The 20850-nt window shown below is 46.1% G+C and overlaps 3 protein-coding genes across 3 annotated transcripts in view; 2 read left to right on the top strand and 1 right to left on the bottom strand.

Moving 5' to 3' along the window:
• The first annotated feature begins 856 nt into the window (after positions 1-856).
• Positions 857-4940, top strand: LOC128273017 (DNA repair protein RAD50). The gene is made up of 3 exons (XM_053010920.1): positions 857-925; positions 1014-1789; positions 1856-4940. The coding sequence occupies exons 1-3, from the start codon at positions 857-859 to the stop codon at positions 4938-4940; spliced, it is 3930 nt and encodes a 1309-aa protein (XP_052866880.1).
• Positions 4941-6226: 1286 nt separating this feature from the next.
• Positions 6227-7721, top strand: LOC128273320 (pro-corazonin-like). Its single transcript, XM_053011261.1, has 3 exons — positions 6227-6354; positions 6738-6925; positions 6995-7721. The coding sequence occupies exons 2-3, from the start codon at positions 6738-6740 to the stop codon at positions 7272-7274; spliced, it is 468 nt and encodes a 155-aa protein (XP_052867221.1). The 5' UTR covers positions 6227-6354; the 3' UTR covers positions 7275-7721.
• A 6533-nt stretch (positions 7722-14254) lies between these two features.
• Positions 14255-20850, bottom strand: part of LOC128270301 (uncharacterized) — a 16716-nt gene continuing 10120 nt past the window's right edge. The window contains exon 4 of the mRNA XM_053007702.1: positions 14255-14456. Within this exon, the coding sequence (XP_052863662.1) occupies positions 14255-14456 (202 nt within the window). The remainder of the gene's footprint in view (positions 14457-20850) is intronic.

The raw sequence follows: 20850 nt of genomic DNA, 5'->3' as shown, positions 1-20850 counted from the left end.
CATCGTCAGCTCTCCAGGCCCCAGAAAACGAGGATTATTGGCGTGGCGTTACTCCTCGCCGACGGCTGAATCAATTAACTTCCGAATTTTATGGCCGCGGTACTGAAGATTCATTTCTCGTCAGATGCTCGAGCCCATCGATCTAGAGCAGAGCGCCACAGCGAAAAAGGAAAGGTAATTTTCGCCCCAATTACTCTGCACAACTTCCTTTCCGATGATGCAAAAAAACGCACACTTACGAACATTGAACAGTGCTCCGACCGAATGGGTTTCACATGGATTTTTATGGGTTTTTTCACGCACCTAACTGAACTAGACTATTCTTTTCCTTTTCTTATGATTTTAGAGACTTTGAGCTGCAATAGCCTAACATTTGTCAAAACACGAGATGTCAAAATATTTTATTAATCCGACCGAATTTTGAGCCTAACTTTGAGACTGCGAAACTGACCAAGTGCCGAACACGACCCGATTCGGAACCCTACAACGGTTGCGCGATGACAGCTGTCAATGCCGACAGGATTCGACCGTGTAACGTGCTTTGCGAACGAGCTCCAATTTTTCACGGAGCATATCACCTTTTATCGGAGCATGGAGCGTTTTTATCAACAACAATTGTAATGTAAAGCAACCCCACAGATTTACTCACTATGACTGTTTTAAAACTTGTTTGAAACATTAATAAAACACATTTTTCAGTGGTTTCGAAGTTTTTTTTCGAAGCTTCGAAGTTCGAAGGCGATTGTTTTGAATCGAACTGTCAAAAGCGCCGGAACGCGCGCTCATTTCGAAACACAGGCGTTCAGGCTGAAACAAGTTATTTCGTGTAACTCGTGTGCCGGAAAACTAAACCATCATGTCCACGGTATCAAAGCTGGAAATTCGGGGCATTCGCAGCTACGGAGTCGACAGTGCAGACGTCCAGGTGAGCAAAATTCTAATTGTCTGCATTGCAGAAAATACATTTCCTAATGTGCGCCTGCCGCCCTTGCGCGGTTTGCTTTTACCGACAGAAAATCAACTTCCGCACGCCGTTAACGCTGATAGTTGGGCAAAATGGCTGCGGAAAAACAACCATTATTGAGTGCCTCAAGTACGGGCTGACCGGCGAGGTACCACAAGGCACGAATCGCGGCATAGGTTTCGTGCACGATCCGAAAATATTCCACTCGGTCGAGTCGCTCGGGCAGGTCAAATTGATGGTGAAAGATCACATGCAGAACACCGTTACGGCCATTCGATCGATGAAAATATCGCTCAAGGGAAAGAATCCCAAGTTCGAAACTCTCGACTCGACAATAGTGCTGGAAAACGCGGAAACCAAAGCTAAATCATCATTGACGCGCTCCCGGACGGCCGATATTAACAACGAAATGTGCGAGGCCATGGGAGTGTCGAGGGCGATTCTCAACAATGTCATATTTTGCCACCAAGAAGATTCGTGCTGGCCACTAGAGGAACCGAAAGAGCTCAAGAAGCGGTTCGACGCAATCTTCGGCACAACCGAATATAATCGCCTGCTTGACAAGTTGGTGAAGAGCTCCAAAGAGTACTGTGATCGGCAGAAAGAGAAACAGGGCGATTTGAAGTTACTGCAAGAGTTGAAGACTCAGGCCGAACAAAAACGCGTTCAGCTGGAGGACACTGACCGGAAGCACACTAATTTGCAACAAAGAATAATCGAACTTCAGAGCGATATCGATCCTATTTTGAAGAAACTCGACGAGTTAGCTCTCATCGAAAGAGAGTACAACATGCTGATTGCCAAAAAGATCGACTTTAGTTCAAAGTAAGTATGCAATTGAATTGTAAAAGGATTGCTCGTGTTTAACTGCTCTTTCTTTTGGTTTTCTAGGATCCAGAGCAAACAAGAAGAGCAGAGCAAGCTTAAATCTAAAATTACGCAGCTTTTTGAAGGCACCCTGATCGAACTCGAGCAAGAAATAAGAATTTTTCAACAAAAAACCGCATCCAAGAAGTCTGAGCTTGAAGCGACAAAGGGCGAACTTGAAACGACCAAGTCCAAAGATCGCGTAATTCAAGGCAAATGGCTACAAATGGACCAACAACGAATTGCCATTATCACGAAACAGCAACGTGAACGAGAACTTAAGATAGAGCGTAGTAAAAAGATTGTGCTGCTGGGAGAGAAATTAAAACTCTCACTGCCAGCAGACTGCCATAGCGCCACGGTGGACCTGAGTGTAATCCAGTCTACCATCAAAGCCATACAGCAGGCAGTGCAGGCAGAGACCAGAAAGGTTCAGTCGATGGCCACAGAATATGACGAGGAAGATGTGCTGAAACAACGAGAAATCGATAAGTTACGCGAGGCAAAAGCAACACTGGAAAGTGATTGCCTCTCGAAACGAAAACAGACTCAGCAGATGGAGCGGGACAAACTGCAGGCAGAAGGTGAGGTGTCCAAAATAGAGCTCTCTGCTCAAACTCTTAGCCAGCTGAACAACGAATTAGTGAAACTCGAGCACGAATACGAGGCGCACGTAAAAAGTGTAAATCTTCCGGCCATGAAGGAGGAGTTGGCCAAGAAAAAGAGAATGCGCGATCAGTTGCAGGATCAGTTGGAACAGTTAGAAGAGCGTATCAGTGCGATGGACGAATTCGCAATAAAAGGACGGGAATTAACACTGAAAGAACAGCAATGTAATGCCCGCGATTCAGAGTTCAGGCGAATGCGAAACAAGCATGCCGATAGCTTACGTGGCCTGTTCCCCGATCGTACGATTGAGTCCAACTATAAGCGGAACGTGCAGGACCTGTACGATGCACTGCAGCAAGAGATCAAAACGATTCACGAGAAGGCAAACCGCTCACAAATGGTCGTCACGGAGATGGAAACGCTGAGAAAAACCCAAAAGCTACAGCATGAACGTCTTGTGCGGGAGTTGGCGGAGGCCGAAGAAAAAATTTACTCTGCTTGCCGTGGGAATCCGTATGACGAGGTGGTGGCCAAGTTGAAGGAAAAGATTGACAAAAACACTCTTGAGCACGGCGAGGAGCGCTCGGCCATGGTGCTGTTTCAAAAATTCATCTCAAACATCAAATCTGACAAATGCTGTCCGGTGTGTGACAAAGAACTAAACACCGACGATGTTCAGGATGTAAGTGGTAAGTTATCGGATAAAATTCGGCGACTGCCACAGAAGATCGAATCGCTTGAGAGAACCTTAAAAAACGAACGCTTGGAATATGACAAGTTGTTGGCATTGAAATCGGTCGTAGAAGAGTTGGAAAAGCAAAAGCTCGAGTTGGCCAAACTGAAACAGCAACTTCAGGACACCGAGCGTCGTCTCACGAAGGCTGCCGATGAGCTAGAGGAATATCAGTTGGCAACGTCGGAACCGGCGGCTAATCTGCAACTGATCAGTACCATCGTTGGTGATATGAGCGTTTTGGATGAAATGAGCCGAGAGGTGGACAAGCTGCAACGTGGCGTAGAGCAACTGCGTGGCGAGTTAGGCTCCAAAGTAGCGGACGGTGCGAGCATCGATTCGCTGAAGATCGATCGAGAATCATTACGGGGACGGTTAAAGACAGAACGGCGCCTAACGGATGAGTTGCAGAGCGAATTCGACACAATGTCGGAAAAGTTGAACAATCTACAGTCGCGTAATAACGAAATGAAATCGAAAAAGCTGAAGCTTCAAGAATCCGTTCAATCATTGGAGCAGAAAAGGGCAATAGTTCGGGAACTGGCCGGAAAAATAGGTATGCACGAAGCTGAGCTTAAGCAAGCTCAGCCTCAATTGGCTACCCTAAAGCAGGAGTTGGATCAGAAAGTCGAAGAGAAGTCGCGCACAAAGCACCAAAATGCCCTGTCGTTGCAAAAGGCTCGTAAATCTTTGGAAGCATTGAACTTTGATGAGACCGAAATTGGACGACTAGGTAGCGAGCTGGGTGAACTGGAAGCGTTGAACCTGAACCGCGAAGTCGAGCGTCTACAGGATAAAATGAAACAACTTAAGGACGAACGTGACAGCATAGTACTATCAATTGAAAAGCAAATGGACACAATTGAAACTATCAAGCAGGACATCACGGATCAGCATGTGCGCGAGCGGAATCTTATCGACAATCGTGACTTGAAGCGCTTGATTCGTGAATCGGCGGACCTTGTAGCCGAACTAGACGCTCTGAAGAAAAACATGGGAGAAATGGAACTAAGCAGTGTGCAGAAAGAGCGAACCCGTCTTATCGATCTCCGTGACGGGCTGCAGGCCAAACGTAGCGAAGTAAACGGACAAGTGAGGGAGTTGCAGCTGCAAATAAAGGGCCTTCGAGAGGTCTTGGAGCAGAGCAAGTTCAAAAATGCCATACGTAATTTCCGCAAAACGTTCTGCGAAGCGGCAGTGCTGGGCAAGATGGTGAGCGATATCAAAAAGCATCGCGATGCGGTCGAAAGGGCCTTGCGTGAATATCATACCGAAAAGATGGTCGAAATAAACCGGAATATATTCTCGCTATGGCGCGACATCTACCGCGGCAACGACATCGACTACATTCGCATCAAGACCGAGGATGATCCGAACGCGCCGGAACGGTCAGACAAGCGTCGGCTGTATTCGTACGGTGTGGTTCAAGCGAAGAACGACGTCGAAATAGAGATGCGCGGTCGTTGCAGCGCCGGACAGAGAGTTCTGGCGTCACTGATCATCCGTCTCGCATTGTCGGAAACGTTCAGTGCCAACTGTGGGGTGATGGCCCTCGACGAGCCCACCACTAATCTGGACCGGGACAATATCGAATCGCTGTGCGACTCTTTGCGGCGGATTGTAGCTGAACGGGCGCACAGCAACTTTTTGCTCGTCGTCATCACCCACGACGAGGAATTCGTTACGAAGCTGGAAAAGTTTGAAACATATTATCGCATTTCACGCAACAATGATGGCAAATCCATCATAACGGAAGAGCAACTGTAATTTCAGCATGTCCTTAACGAATGGAAACCATATTGTTAATCTTTTTGTGTTTGTTGTTCGCTCAAAAAAACGTTGCATCTTCTTTTGGTTTTTGTTGCTTGGTTTGATTCGTCGCGAAGATACCAAACCTAATAATTATCTAGGAGAGTTATTTGGGAACTTAATCGTTTTAATCTTAATCTTTCATCATTCGAATCAATAAACATTCCGTTGTTTAAATATCTTGTTCGTCTGGTTCTTTGAATTACGAAAAATTAATGAGAAAAAGGCATCGTTTTTTGCTGCATTATTCGAATTTCCTTGTTGACTTCAGTTTAAGTAACACAGTAACTTCAAGTGATTCATATTCTATTTGAGATAAATTCATTGAATCGATACTGTTACTATATCAAGACTCATGATTATAATAAAAATAATACATATACTCCCGTTCACTTCCTTAATGTTTACTTCATGGTCAGGATATCTATTTTTATAGCGTTTTTGCAAGCTTTGTAATTTCCAACATATTGCTATACCATTGGTTGATAACAGAATGGAATGTACTCCGGGATATTTATAATTTCTCGTTCGACACGCACGGGACTACCGCACAATAGAGGCCTAATTAGCTATGGGGATGGTCCATCTTGACGCCGTCGTTCTTTGCCTGTTTTATCGTCATAAGGTGGGCTGTGGAAAGCGCAGCTCACGCTGTAACCACCGTCGTATGCAAATGATATCCTTGTGCCGCAACGGCAACGTCTTGCAAGCGCTGTCTTACTAGCTCCCGGAGTGTAATTTGGCCCTTTTGTTTTTCAATCCCACTGAAAGCGTCGATTCGCCTATTTGCTTGGCAAGATTTGATAACTCTCTGGCGTGGTAATAAACAGGATCAAAGATGGCATCACACAACAAACAGGCTGAGATGGAGAAGGTTGTTTTCGCTCGGTTAGGGAGCGGGCCCCGTACGTGCAACTCGCGGGAGTGTGTATCTGCCAGTTGTCGACGTTATCAGGATGGGGGTGGAAAATTTACATAATTTTAACTCTCACCACAATTCGATTCACTCTAATTGATTGACTTTGATATGCTGATCCGTGCTGTCGACGGTGAAGTATTCATGTAGGAGGTGTTTGTGAGTGGGATAATACGTGCGAGCCCCAGAAGCGGTTCACGCGGGGTTAATATGGGCTTGATGGTAGGTGATACGTGATTTCTTTGAGATGCTAGTAAGACGAACACTGACTCTCGGTATCCTATATAAAGGTCCCGTTGGCCTTCCAGCAGGGCACAGTTTCGTTCCGGAAAGTCAGCGACTCGGAGTGCGTTTGTATCTGTTGGCTGTTGCCAAACTTACCATAGTTGGAAATTTTGAAAAGGAATCGAAGGACGTATTGAGCAGAACTAGTGTGTATTGTTTAAAAGTGACAAGGTGTGTACTAAATTATTGTTGGAAATGTGAAAGGCTCTGAGTGTTAAAAGTTGTACAGCAATCGTGCTTTGCAAATGAACATTACCAGTGAAGTTTTATAAACTTTAATTAACGGAGCGAGTGCTTTTTTGTTACCAATCATAGCCAAGCTTTTGTACAGAACGGTGGTTTCATAAAACTTTCATTGGATACATAGAAAAGACCAAATGGTTGTAATGTTGGAACAATTTGATTGCGTTTGGATTGATTAGTAAAGAAAAGAGAGTATTTACGATAAGCACCAGATCCAGGGAATGTCTAGTGAGACGAATCATTTGCATAATAATCAACTTAAAGCAAATATAATGTGATTTATTAAAAAAGATGTTTATTCCTTGTTGAAGATGCTGCACATTCGCACGATCGCGATATTGTTGGTTGGCTTGGTGATGCTAGTGAATGCTCAAACGTTCCAATATTCACGAGGATGGACCAATGGCAAACGCACCCCAACCTCTGAAACTGGCGCTAACCCCGTGTTTATGTCCCGCGTGGCCACGGCAGGGCTTGACACGCTGAAACCAAATGAAAAGTAAGCATATCAGGAAGATTGACTCAGCAAATGCAATTCCATGTATTGCTTGATTATTCCTTTCAACAGAGCCTTGCTGCGCCGATTCCTGCGCAATCCTTGCGATCTGAGGATAGCCAATTTACTTGCCGGCCATCCGGGTAAGGAGCTGTTTTCGGGCGTTGAGTTTGACAGTACGGAAACTGGGGGCCCATCTTTCGTTCTTCCGCAATACCTGATCGATCCCGAAGACGGAAATGGCGGTACCAGTGTTAATGTAGCCAGCGGACGACCAGTCGGTGGCGATGATCTACGCTTCAAACGAGACGTGGTAGCGCCTCTCGGAGATCTGCGTCAGAAAATTGCCTAAACATGCGTTTGCCAACCACCATCAGTCATCCAACGTAGCCACACCCGGATAACTAACCAGCGGAAACAGGTGCACTCTCATGCGCTTACAGGATTATCCAGTTGCCCACTCGAGGATCGAAGGAGCTGTCCTTACGAATATACCTATTACGCGGAACGGAAGAGAAGTAGAGGCCGCCACTGCGGTTGACGAAGATAATAACATTTAATGATCCATCGGGCAAGGATGTACATGTGATTATAAAAGTTTGTCGTTTGTTCAAGTTTGACACAACGTCTCCAGCTGAATCCGTTTACCGTTTCTCATCGATTATCACAATATGTCTTGATATCTGGAGCCGTCGCCGAGAGCTTAACAGCAGTTGCGTTGGTGATAATTTTAACCTTCTTCTGAAAGCACACAGGAATCGATTATAAGGAGTTATAATAAAGCCAAAGCCAGTGACTTTACTGAAGATTGAGAATATGCAATGATAAAAGAAAGCAGCCTTTTGCTTACGACCCAGCAAAAGAGGCGTTTTGTTTGTGCAGATCAGTAAAAACTGAACGAACAATTGTCAGCCATAAAGAATAATGAAAGAAGGTGCTATGGAAGCAACTAAGATGTATCGGAAGGTTGATTAGATAATTGGAATGCTCGACATGGAGTTATACCGTTGAAATGGGACAAATTATAGGTTATCAATGGCGACCTTCCACCACGGATGAATAATATTTGAAACGTCTACGGTCACAATGCTTTAATAAGCTCGCTATGGTGCATGAACACTTGGGTGAAAGAGGACAGGCGGGAGCAGTACAGAATATTTTGCAGATGTATATTATAATTACGTTGATTACGTGGAGCTACCTTGCGGAAGTTGTTACGAGTTTTAAAAATACGTGTATGTTTTGGACTGGAGGTCTATTAGAACAAACATAATATTTGACGCTTCTTTGGGATCCCAATTTTGTGTGCCCTCCTATCTGATGTGATCTCTCGTAGAGTAATTGTAGGACACGCGCCCAACAGTACGTCTCTTACAATTATGATCTCAAATTCAACTCAGGACTAATCACCCGGAGGGAGCACTACATCCGATTGTTGTCTTCGCATTAATTTGTCCAGTTGTCACAAACCCTAGTTTCTACATGGCCCGTTTTGTCAATAGGTTAACTGACACTTTCGTCACTTCAGGCACTAATAGTGTTGCCATATCCCCTCACGAGTTTGCGGAACTTCATGCGAAGCACTTGTTTAGTAATACTCGGACACAGGCTCCCTGAGAAAATGGTCAGAGCTACCCCTAGCAGATATCACATCGTAACTCGATCACCGTGAGTACGTGCAGGATTTTTTTTCGGGACAATAAATGCACAACAACAGCCCAGTACTGGCGGCTGGATGCACTGGGTTCGACCAAGTGTAGATGCAAAAAGATAAAAACGCTGGGTGTTGTCGATGTCAATGGGTCCACTCCCTCCTCGGATTGTTCTTTTCGTAACGCTCTCTGCCCAATCGAGCATCCCTGCAACTTGCTAGGGTAGCGATATTTAACGGAAGTAATCGGCCGAGGGCCGCTCGAATGGCACGAGCAGAGATAGCCAAATCAAACGACCGATTGCCATCAGCCAAAACCAGACACTTCAAAAGAACAGTGGTAATCAAAATAAACATAACCTCACGCTCATCCTCACGCCGGCACGAACCAGCTGTCCCTCTTGTTAGGATCATCGCCCGGCAAAAGGCAATGGTTGCACATACACCGGCCACTCTGAGAGTTTGCTGCAATGCCTGTATGACCCCTTCTGGGGTGGGGTCGCTTTCGCTCTGCTAGCCGGAGACGCGCCTCGTATTACTTTATAATTAATTTATGTGGATGAATGATTGCTTCCTGACGGCCGTCCGAGTGTACCGGAAAGTTTAGAAATTTGCCGTGCGACTCTCCCGGCGCACAGATCATTCCCATGGGTATGTTTCGTTGTTGCCTACCTATTACCGGGAAGGGCCAGGGACGTTTTGCTACCGCCCCGGGTGGACTTAAACGTTTATCATTTTCATGCTGCTCATCCGTTTGACGATGGGATTACATTTTCTTGCCTTTTTCGAAGGTATTGCCGTCTGCTCTAACAGGACAGTGACAGTGGACGCTACGTCGGCAGACTCTTTTAGGTTAGGTTTGGCCCGTAGACTTGTAAGTCACCGGGCCAGTTCCCGGTGGGCGGAAGCAAGCGATGCTTACGAATCTCGTCAAGACACTCCACCGGTCTCAATCTAATCAGAGGTGAAGGTGAAGACTTAAGCACATCCCAAACAGCCTAGTGATTACACGATCTTTTCAATTCGCTTCAGTTTTTTCTTTATGCTACTGGTCATCACGTGAAGTGGATATCCCGACGTCCGTCGTACTTTTTCATGCTGCCGACGTTCGGCGCGAGCTGGGCTCCCAATCAGAGCTTAGCCGTCAGGTGGAATTCATTTATCTTTAAAGAATTCAATTTGCGAGATTTTAATCAACGCTACGCAAGGTAAGAAAACCGACGGCAGTGCGAGCCTCGAGAGCCACTTTGCTCCAGCGGGAGCAGGATGATGGGCTTTTTTGACCATTGAATAATTTATTTGCGTTAACAAAAACATGTAAACGAAGTAGGCCTGCTGAGCTGAAAATCCTCAATTGGTTGGTTCACAATCAAAGCTAACTCATGAAAAGTAGACTTAATTTGACTGCTACAGAATGACTCGGTGTTGCTCCGAGAAGCAGGATCTCGATCTTGATGGTGTTTGCCTCAATATGCCTTTGCTGTGCGAACAACACCAACAAACAACAAATCAACTAGAACGCTTCACTGACAAAACGAGGGAACTTTAGAGTATCCTAGAGAATTCGTCTACATTTCACACTTTCAGCATCCACTTTGTCTCATGCCGTAAACATATTGCAAGTTTCCTTCATTTTTGAATATAGTTTAATCTTTGCTAGTGCCACTAGCCTTAATTTGATAAAATTTGTTTCCACTGCGGTGAATTGTTGATTTGATACAGGTTTGAACAGGTTATTGATAGCTTGAAACAACGTGGACTTTCCGACTGCGAAACCATTGCCACATCCGCCTGCAGGTGGCTATTGTTACACAAATGGAGAGAGTGCTTCAACATTGACTCATGAGAAAATAATTCAATTAGGGCGCAACGCCGTGGGATCGATGCATACGCATAGCCAGCCCACCCCGGGTCCCTGGGGTGTAATCGTTTCACGGAGAAAACTGCGCTTTCCACTTTTCCGCCAACCGACCGACCGGGCGCGCGGATACGGAGCTGACAACTCAATCATAAGCCCAGCCCATACACGCACCCGTAAGCCACGTGACGCGGTAGACACGGATAGACCCGGCATCGCCTGAGCCCGTTAATCGGTGCGATGGGAAGCCCGTAGCCAGGCACCCTAGGTTTTGGACCGGGCGGCAACCCTCGCGGATTTACGGGCCGGGCACACTTGTTGTCGCGGAACCGGTGCCTGGTGGTGCCCTTGTAATTGTCGGGCGATTACCGGGTCGAACCCACGGGGGCGGCTATCATTTTCGCGTGTGATTTTCCACTTCCCGTTAAAGCGAGGGCTTTTCCAAGGGTTGGGACACGCCAGGAGAAACCAGGCCCGGGGAAATGATAAACATATTTATAATGATATTATATCGCACGCAGGAGCGGAGTTGAGCGCACTTCGGAGTTGATTCAACATTTTGCAGGAGCATATCTGTGGCGTGATTATTAAATTAAACAACAGTACACCTCGTTCGGCCGCGCGGTTGGAGCATGCTATCCGAGGCGAAGAGAAGCGATACGAGATGAAAGCCAGATCCTGTCCCGTACTCCCGAGGGACTACGGGAGGTTTGGTCCTCCTGGGAGCGTGTGATGTTCGATTGTCGGGGCCGGATGTTTGCCGCCGGAACACGACCCGGGTGCAACACTATCTGCCAGCCGCGACCGAAAGTGCAGCAAATTCGCTGGTTGTTCGGTGGCTATTGTAGCCAATTGTTGGAATCACCCGATTCCAATTTATTTGGTCCCTTGCGGGAGGACCACCAGGACACGGACACTCGGCCCGCTGTTTCACGTGTATGTGTTGTTGGTAGATGGCTCAAATTGACTTTTCAAGTACCGGATCGCGTCCGTTTAAAATGCACGGCTAAATATTTGATATCCTTCACGTCAACAAAAGTGGGCCGCGGCGGCACCGGAAACCCCGGGGTGTGCGCGACGTTTTTTTCGTGTAGCTTTTCCGTATAGCTACGGTTTCCGTTTTCCGGGTTGTGCGGCGATACAAGTTTTTCCTTTCGACGCCTCCAACGCGCGCCCGGGGGAGGGTTTGTGAAAAATTAATTGAGTTAAAATAGAGTGTGAAAATCGGTTCGGTTCGAGTGTGAAGGTGCAGGGACCTTGCGGCACCGGAAGCCCAGCGTTTCGGCCGACTAGAATCCAATTCGAAAACGATAAATTTAATAGGCCTCATCGTGTCAAGCAACCGCCCCGCTGCTAGATGGGATCATCCGTCAGGTCAGCTGGGGCCGGCCGATCCCCGGAGCTCTAGACACCACTAAATAAATGTACGCTCCCTGCTACCCACACCATGGCTGACTGCCGGGGCTTTTATTTGGTCCCACCACCCGTTTCACTGACCGACTGCTGGCCCCTTTTTAAGTAAATATACTGTTTTAGATACCAATTGAATTGTGCCATTTCCGTTTGTTATGTGTTTCAGATTTGTTGGGCCATTTCAAACCCTCGCATTAGTTTGTATGGAGTCGGGGCGCTGAAGCTGGCTGACCACCGTTGGCTGACCGTTCGAAATACATTGCTCGGCATCCTATAAAAAATGTATGGTCGAGGAAGTGATTTTGTGATTCTGAATGCGCGACGCGAACCATTTTGCCGTTCGGAAAGTGGCCGCTCGTTTTATTTTATTTTGGCGCCCTCTATTAATGTTTCTGGTTCGGATGTTCCCAGCCGTAGGATAAAGCACCGACGGTCCGATGTAGCATGTTGGTTACTGGCGCATAAAGTCCTTGCCCGATTTACACTGGGATGGCTACTTATGTGTAACGATTCCCAGAATTGTCAGCGTGAATGGGAGTTACTTTATTGTTTAAATCAATTGATCTCCGAACAGCAGGCAACTGAAAAGAGTGACTTTTTATATATTTCAAAACCAGTAATAAGCTTCGTATTTGGTGTAAGAATCGGCCGGTCCTCCGACTGATCGAGTGAGGTAAATATCTGCTTTGTTTGTGCCATTTAATTGTGAGGCGCCATTAAGTTATAGGAAACCACTCAATGATAATGTCATCACATAAAGTCCTTTCTGCTGATACTGACGGACACGATTTATGTCGGACTCCTGTCCACGTTCCGAGCTTTATCCGTTTATCGACGCGGCTTTGGGGCTAATGTTTGGACGCTTTCTTTCTTTCGCTCTGTCTCATAAATCAGTGCCCGTCAAGGCTCGTGACAATGGGATTAAAAATTAAATGAAAGCAAAAGACACGAACCTTTCATAAATGCACCAAATTCTCACGCAAACGAGTGACGGAAAATTAAAACGATACCAACAGGGGGGAAAAAACGGTGAAATCATCAATTATGTTTGCTCGGCTTTTATTTGTTTCCCTTATAGTGGTTTACTTTTTAGTGTTAATATTGCCTACGGTTGTTGTTGTTATCTTTCCAATTTCGCGCTTGTTCCCGGTGCCGGGGTGACATTAATTTTATTTTAAAATCCTTACAATGGCTGGCTTTTCCCCATCTCCGCTTGCGGCATACATTTTCGCTTATCTTACAACTGCACGGCGTTGTGTTCGGCTGTGCCCCGGGACTTTCGCTTCAAGCAGTTGTTTCATTTTGACGCACACGCAGCGGCACACGATATTAGAGTGTGGCTAGCTAATCCTTTGCATACCACACAGTCAATGTTGCACAATGATTATTTACAATGTTGTCCAAGTTCACGAGCATTTTAAGCGGAAAGAAAAACCAGTCACGCCCCGGTGAACTTATGGATTACCCACCATCTCATTCTTTGCTAAGGATTGTATAGCTTTAAACCAAAAAGCTTATGTAGCACCAACATTGTGTGCTCCATTTCGTATCGTCCCTATTCGAGGAAGAAGAGAGCTGTGGTTTATTTGCAAAATACTGTCTTCGTAAAGATGTACTTTCTTTATTTCCATAATCTCGAGATTCGTTTCCGTACCTTAACTGAGTTCCTACTTTCTCGTACGACACAGCAAGGACTGTAACATGCGTTCAGTGCTTTCTTACGTTTCGTATGTTGCAATTGCGCTAAGCCTAGTCATCGTATCCTCAACCATCCTCTACTGTTGATGAAGGTTGCACAAACGTAGTTCGTAGATTTACAGTAATATGGGGCCGGCAATTATGATTCCGTTTTACTTGCTGAGAATGGGAATGTTATTCTAAATTGTATCGTACATTCTTGATTCCTTATTCCCGTCCAGCTGTGACGCCGTTGTGGTCACGAGTTATTCAAGGTGGCGTTATAATTGTAATGATGTATACTTTTTACACAATCTCTGCACTTTGTAGCACTGCAGCAACATACGCATCACTTTCACAAACATACACTTTCGCTATCATGCTGTTTCACGTTCGCTAGCTGATTTTCATCCAACGACGTTCACACTCGACGTTCAGCTCTAAACGTAATGTAGTTCTAAGGTTTCGCAAGCCGCGAACGGGAAAACATTTCCATGGATTTTGCCATGCATAACAGACAAGCAATTCAACGATCTCGCACTCTCCGCCCACTGCCGGCGTGTATCTCATATCACAACTCAAGCCAAAAACAGGACTGCGTTTGAGATTATTCAGTTCGATCTGCCGCCGGTTTCGGCGACGTCCACGCTGCTAACCGCGAACCGTGAACCGGATCGATCGACCGGAATTAGCGGTTGATGGCTGATGCGGACAACACAAACCTGACGGCTGATTAACATCCCGCCGTATGAGCTTCTGCCCACGGTTGTAAGCCGTGCAGGGCGGCCAGCGGAGCCCCCGGCGTCGTGGCATTCGGCGGTCCCGCCGACGACGGCGGCTGACCGAATCCTTTACTGAGCGCTTCTGCTTGCAGTGAAAGCATCAATCGGTTCGCGGCTTGCCGTTCCGCTTCCCGTTCCTCGGCCGTTTGTCTCCTGGAATGTAATGTAAGCAGAAAAAACCCGTCGTTGATTAGCACATTTGGAGAAAACCAAAATAAAAATGATTCCATTGAATGACACACAGTTTGTATGTATGTATGTATGTATGTGTAAGTATGTTTCCGAAGTTTGCCAACCGATGGCTCCAGCTATCAATTTAACTATCATCGTAATGCTCTCTCGGTAACATTACCTTGTTTGAACGTCTGGCAAAAGGATTTCAACTTGAAACAGAACCCCTTGCTGAGCAACGCTTCAATTCTTACAAAAATGTAGCAAAAAGCGAAATGTTCACAAGAGAAAAACCTCATTTGTCATGGACCCTTCAAGCTCACAGAGATAGGGTAGGTACGTATGGCACATACTTTGGATAACGTAAAGTTTTCTTTTTAAAGTTACGCATGGACGGTGTGAATAGGGACGCAAAAGCCAAATTTTATTTTCCCACAAATCCGGGCATTTGTAGCGTTTGTGCACATAACTTGCAGGTGATATTCCTTATTGGCCGTTCTACCGTTTGGCAACAACTCATGATGCACCACGACCCTGCAATCGAAGAAAACTGTAAGCAAAACTGTTCACATTCGACCAACGTTGGCTTTTCGACGTTCACATCTTCTCGGACCTCTGAGAACATTTTGAACCACCGATAAACGCTGCTTTGGTCCGGGGTCCGCGCTCTTAATTTCACCATAAGTGAGTAGCAACATAACGCCACTAAAAAAATCGAAAATCGAATATACGTAGCCCGCGTAAATACAAAAATATTAGAACTTTTTGAACACACCACACTTATATAGTGTTAATGTTATCGAAACATTGTTGTCGAAACAACCAAAATGCTGCTAAGGTTGCCAACAGTTATTTGTTGGTGGTTGCTTAACTTTGTTCGTAAGTTGACTTCTTGAAGCTATCAAAAAACCTTTTTTTTTTTATTAGTGATCAGCATATTTCTACGAAACAATGGGTTTAGCAAATGGTACCACATTTTCTCACCATTGAGCCACAATGTCCCATGCACCATTGCAACTCCTCAGAATGTAGCCGACATTGGACAGTCTTTGAGTCGTCCGTGCGATTGGCAATGCGAATACTAATTTTCAAACCCAAAGCATTCCATCATTTAACAATTTCCAACTAGAATGGAAGGGTGTGTCTGAAGGTTAGTGCTTCTAAAATATAAACGTTTTAAGCCAGTCAAACATTATTACTGGAACTTCTTGGCTGATGAAATCCGTTCTAATTTATTCTCAACCTTCACCACTCGGTTTCATTTCGAAACGGCTTTAATATTTTTCGAGTCGAGCAATGTGTGTTTTGTAAATGAACAAACGACAAAAAACTCTTCTCACGTTGGCGCTCGTTTCCGCGAAAGCAAATGTGGTTCGATATTCATCGGTTTTATGTTTGCAAGAAAAACGCAAACGATTTCAATAAAAAATGGCTACCGACTAAGCAAAAAATGTGTACAACTCAGCTCAAGGGGCGGCACGTGAGCGCGAGGGGTGAAATAAATCGATCTTTTTAACAAGGCGAAAATCGTTGGCATTTTCGTAACCCCAAGCCCGGGTCGCTCCGTGGTCGCTTCACGGCGACCGGGAGTTTTTGGGAGTTTTCCGGGGCCGCATTAAATATTAACCGTGGTTGCCATCTTTTTAGGCGACTTTCGCCGAAGGGAAAACGGGAAACTAAGTGATTCGAGTGCCAAAGTAAAGAGTTTCCTTTTTTCCACGCGCAACGTCCCGTTGGCAGTGTTTTCATGTTTTTTTTTTTTTTTTTTTTAAAGAATTCCATAATGGAGTTCGTTGTTCTGCAGCGGCGACCAATCGACAGTGACACGGGGGCACGGAAACCTGGACCGGAGCCCCCCCATTTCGTGCCCGATCCTTGCACCGAGCACCAGGGAGTATCCACTTTATTTAAGTAGCATGATTTTTATTTTTCTCCGCCACAACAAAGGCTCGTAATGAGAGTTCGTCCACTTTTCGTCGGCGCCGGGTCGTGTTGGAGCCCGCGACCGGCGTGTGACAGCTTTACTTACGGCACTGCTGCAGGAAGAAGCCAGCATTTGGGTCGCCGTATCGAACACTCAGCGCCAGCGCCAGTATGGCCCGTGCCAAGAAAGGGGCCGCCAACCAATCCGAAAAGAGGAACCATGCATTCGTGTGTCAAGATACTTAGAGACAGGGCCGAAAAAGTCGCGTCGACGCAAACGGTCCATGTTGTGGTGGTTGTCGTTTTTTTTTTCGCGTTGGGTCGTCATCGTTTTGGGAAAACTGTACTTTGTTATGAATTTTTGATGACCCGTTTTGAGCCCAGGACACCAGCGAGACACCGTCAGAATCTTGATGCAATATTAAAATCTTCATAATCGTTATGCAGGAAGATGAATTACCAGTGCAATGCGGACCGACCGACGGGCGGAAGTTTTTGTGGACGCACTGCGACTACATCCTAAGCGCTTATTGACGTGATAATATGGTAATGATGGCTTTGAAATTTTTTGAAATGTTGGACATATCAATAATGCGCTCGTCGAGCAGCTGGCAAGATGGCGAAAAGGCCACACGACAATGGAAAAAGTTGCTCGCAGTTCTTGAGGTAGCCTCAGAATTAGTGGCAATTACTTAAACAGTCGGAAAACAGGAATTGAAATACCCCTGGGGCCGGTTATGCGTGCCTATGTACCGGATCTGGAAGTGCCACTGAGGAACAAACAAACGTTGGCGCAAATCGTTGACATCTGTTTCCCCCATTCCAGCAATCGAATTAATCGGTTGCCTGTTTCGATACGTAATCAAATCGATACGAGTCGATGAATTTTTCACGAAATTCACTAGCTTCCGGTGCGCCGTTCCACCGAGAGAAAAAGAAAAACGAGAAAGATTACACCGGCATGCGTCGCGCGGTCCGGGGCTGGTAATTGAATTACTTTCCTTCCGGAGTGTTCCTGGCTTTTCTCGCTTCTCGCTCTTCCGGGGCAGGAGCTCCAGGCAGCCTAATCAAATCGTATGTGGCGCCCGAAACCGGTGGTTCCTGGTGGTTTCCGTATTTACCGGACATAAAACCAACTTTGTCACACGATGCAGTGTACGACACGACGCGTGGATTGAGTTACACCAGAAGACACTTCCGTGTGCAACCATCGGTAACATCAGTCATTGTGTCACATCGTCGCTTCTCGTCCCCGGGCGCGCTCATGACGTCTCGGTTTGCCCGACCGCCTTCGGGAGGGTTTTAATTGGAAAAAATTTGGCTCGGAAAGGGCGAAAAAAATGCCAGCTAATGCTGGGAGCTCCCCGGGAGCGACAACATTATCTAATTATCAAACGGCAGTTGATTATTTCGCATTTAATCGCGCCCCGATCGCAGTGCGACGCATGTTTATTGTCACAGTGCATTAAAACCCCGGACCTCGGCCCGGAGTGTTGTTCGAAAGCAAAAAGCAAAACATCCATGAATAAGTTAGGAACCCAAGTAGATGCTCGTTAAATGTACAAACCAGCACCAGCACACGTCTCAATCTTGTTTACTCCCAGCTCGGTTCTGGTACTTTGCCGAATCGTGTGTAGTAGTAGAAAATGGACAATTTTCTTAAATCTTCCCACACTCGCACCGCCCATCAGTGGCATTAGGTTCCCCGTGCGGGGGGGAGTACTTTCTACATACATTCTTCGAACGAATCATTTATTCAGGAGTCGGCACCACCCGCGCGACTTCAGGATCGATTTCGGGCTCGGCGAAGAAGAAATCGGTTTCCTTTCAGCCCCAAACACGAACCGCCGGTTCCAGGGCGAAAGAGTGCAAATGTTGTTCGAAACGATTTTTACGGCTACTATAAACGAGTGGAACCAAACCAGCGCCCCTGGGAAAGACGGGCCCAGGGACGGGAAGACTGGGCAAAACGGGATTGGTAGTAATTTCCGACGTTCCGGTTCGGTTGTGTCGCATGCGCCGGTTTGGTTCAGATTTTTATTGACTTCCGTTTGCGTGTTGGGACGGCTGCTGTCATTTTCGTGCTGGTTAAGCGGGTCTGTGATTGGTTTGCCGAGCACCTGATTGCCCCAGCCAAAGGAGTGTCCTAATCGGCCAACCGGAACGAAATCAAGGAAAAGTGAAAAGCTAGAGCATTCGATGGGAGTTGGCGGCTCACGTTACAGTTCATTTGGGGCACATAGGGTTTGCCGAAGCCGCACGGAAATGGCGAATTACGTGACCAAACTTTGTCCACTTCTGTAACAGTAGTCACAGTGTTACATATTACTCTTACGGCACAGGATTTGGGTCATTCGACCAATATTATTTTGCCAAGTTCTCTTGAATCTTATTTTGTATTTCGACGTCGAAACTCGAAGTTGATTGTAAAAGAACAGAAAGTGGACTTCGAACATTTTGTATCGAACATTTGCAACAGGAAAGCCAATGAATTATTAGATTGTTACACTAACTGGATTATTTTAGTCACGCACGCTTTAAATTTCACGTTAAATATAGTATGGTAGCTGTTGGACCATTGTTGGGGTACACGGATAGAAGCATATTATCGCCATTAGCCGGAAGTTTACATATAAGTACAATCTTGTGGATCTTAGCATCAGTTCTGGGACAGGTTCTAAGAACATTTTATGCTTCAGAATGGAAAACATGGCTTACATATGATCGGCTGCAGGTTGCTTCTGCCAGACCCTCTTCTTGCCCATAAATACTAGTTGTAAAACATTCAAAGCAATTAGTAAACTCCGGCGAACGCTTCGCTTCGAATGTTCCGTGCTTTCGTGCGAATGAAAGTTTCAACGACCGGATGGAAGCCGAAAAAAAGCCAAAAAAATCTAAATTGACATCGTTCCGAGACGTTCTGTTTAATGATGCATTGCCCAGCCCAGAAGACCGAACGATCCGCCACCATCCGGAGCCGGTCGGCGGAGCTCCAACAATTGTCACGGCCCCGCATGGCACATACCATCGGAATGCATAATTAATCCCGTTGGCACAAATTGAGCTCTACACCGGAACTGTCAGAATTAACGAACCTATCGATCCTCTGGCGCTGCGGAAGCTGCGGCAGAGGTTGCTGCCGGGTCATCGTGCTCGGTTTTCGCCAAATAGTCCGTCGCACGCTAAGCTCATATGGGCGTTACACGACCTCTGCGGGAGCTTCATCAATATTTAAAATCTGTAAAATTAATTTCCACTACTTGCGTGACACAGGCCGACAGGCCGCCACGGCGCGTAATGGTGGACGCTACCGAGAGCCTATCATCGCCGGGAACCGATCGTCTATCCATTGGAACTCAATCAGGACGTAGGCAAACCGAAAACTAACCGTGGCGCACCTGGTGAAACGGGTTGCAGTCAAACTGCCATCGGGTGGCATAATCAAATTTAAATGCGGATTTAGATAGGGCTAATTTGAGAGGCGGTGCCGTGCGATTGCAGCCCGATTGCGGCCGCTGAAAGCCCGAAAGCCGTCATTTTGCAATGATGTGTTCGCAGGCGCTTCATCAATCATGCATACACGGCTGTCAGCGAATGAATGGCTGATTGCGTTTCACTAGACTGCAGAGTCCACCAGCAGGACCCGTGGCTAGAGAGGATTTCAATCGCACATCCGTCGGCGAAACTGCGGAACATAATTCATAGAGGGTTATTTAATTTAAGCCCAACTGTTGTGACGTCCATGCAGCAGCTAGCATTCCGGCTTGTGTCTAGGAATCGGTTTCAGTTTTCGACCAGGCTTCGTGAAATAAATTCCATCACACCGAGGATCGAGAAGCGCAACCTCTGCAGTTATGGTGGTCCATCATATTTAGACAAAATGTGTTGGCCACTCTCATAATGACAGGTTTTTGACGAAAGGGATTATTAAATTATCACTAGCTGCCAGATGACTCTTGTTGGTATTTGGGTTGGTGTTCTTTCTGCTGGGCACATGGCATCGTTTCCGTCGCAAAGCTGTCGTCTAATGCCTTTGCACCCCTTTGCTTCGCACATGGTCCAAATATGATGCCAACATTTTTGATTGGCCATTCCGGACACAGAACCCTAAGGCAAATTAACTAAATACTGATATAAACAACAAACTGAAGAACAGTGGCTCGTCCGAAAATCATCCGTCTGCGCTGCACCAATTAATCGGGTTTTATGCGAAAGATGTCAGTTCGAACTCCAGACAGTGCATCAAATTGAATGTAAAACATTAATGGGCCATTAATAATAATAATAAAACTAAAATAACAAACTGAATAAAGTATTGGTTTGGGAGATATCCAGTAATAAATAAATAGCCATGTACAGGGTTCAAAGTAGATTGTGTTAAGATGTAATTCATCACAACGTCTAACGTTCAAGGAAACGGGAATTACAGAACAAGAAACGGAAGGCATCATTC

This window comes from Anopheles cruzii, chromosome 3 (assembly GCF_943734635.1).
Source record: "Anopheles cruzii chromosome 3, idAnoCruzAS_RS32_06, whole genome shotgun sequence".
Taxonomy (NCBI): Eukaryota; Metazoa; Arthropoda; class Insecta; order Diptera; family Culicidae; genus Anopheles; species Anopheles cruzii.
This window is presented reverse-complemented; position numbering and strand designations above follow the sequence as displayed.

What these genes read in the sequence shown, in the direction of transcription:
- LOC128273017 (XM_053010920.1), top strand. Translation starts at nt 857, where the DNA reads ATGTCCACGGTATCAAAGCTGGAAATTCGGGGCATTCGCAGCTACGGA. An exon ending in TCGACAGTGCAGACGTCCAG is followed by an intron (nt 926 to 1,013) that starts GTGAGCAAAATT and finishes TTTTACCGACAG; the next exon opens with AAAATCAACTTCCGCACGCC. An exon ending in AAGATCGACTTTAGTTCAAA is followed by an intron (nt 1,790 to 1,855) that starts GTAAGTATGCAA and finishes TTGGTTTTCTAG; the next exon opens with GATCCAGAGCAAACAAGAAG.
- LOC128273320 (XM_053011261.1), top strand. Translation starts at nt 6,738, where the DNA reads ATGCTGCACATTCGCACGATCGCGATATTGTTGGTTGGCTTGGTGATG. An exon ending in ACGCTGAAACCAAATGAAAA is followed by an intron (nt 6,926 to 6,994) that starts GTAAGCATATCA and finishes TCCTTTCAACAG; the next exon opens with AGCCTTGCTGCGCCGATTCC.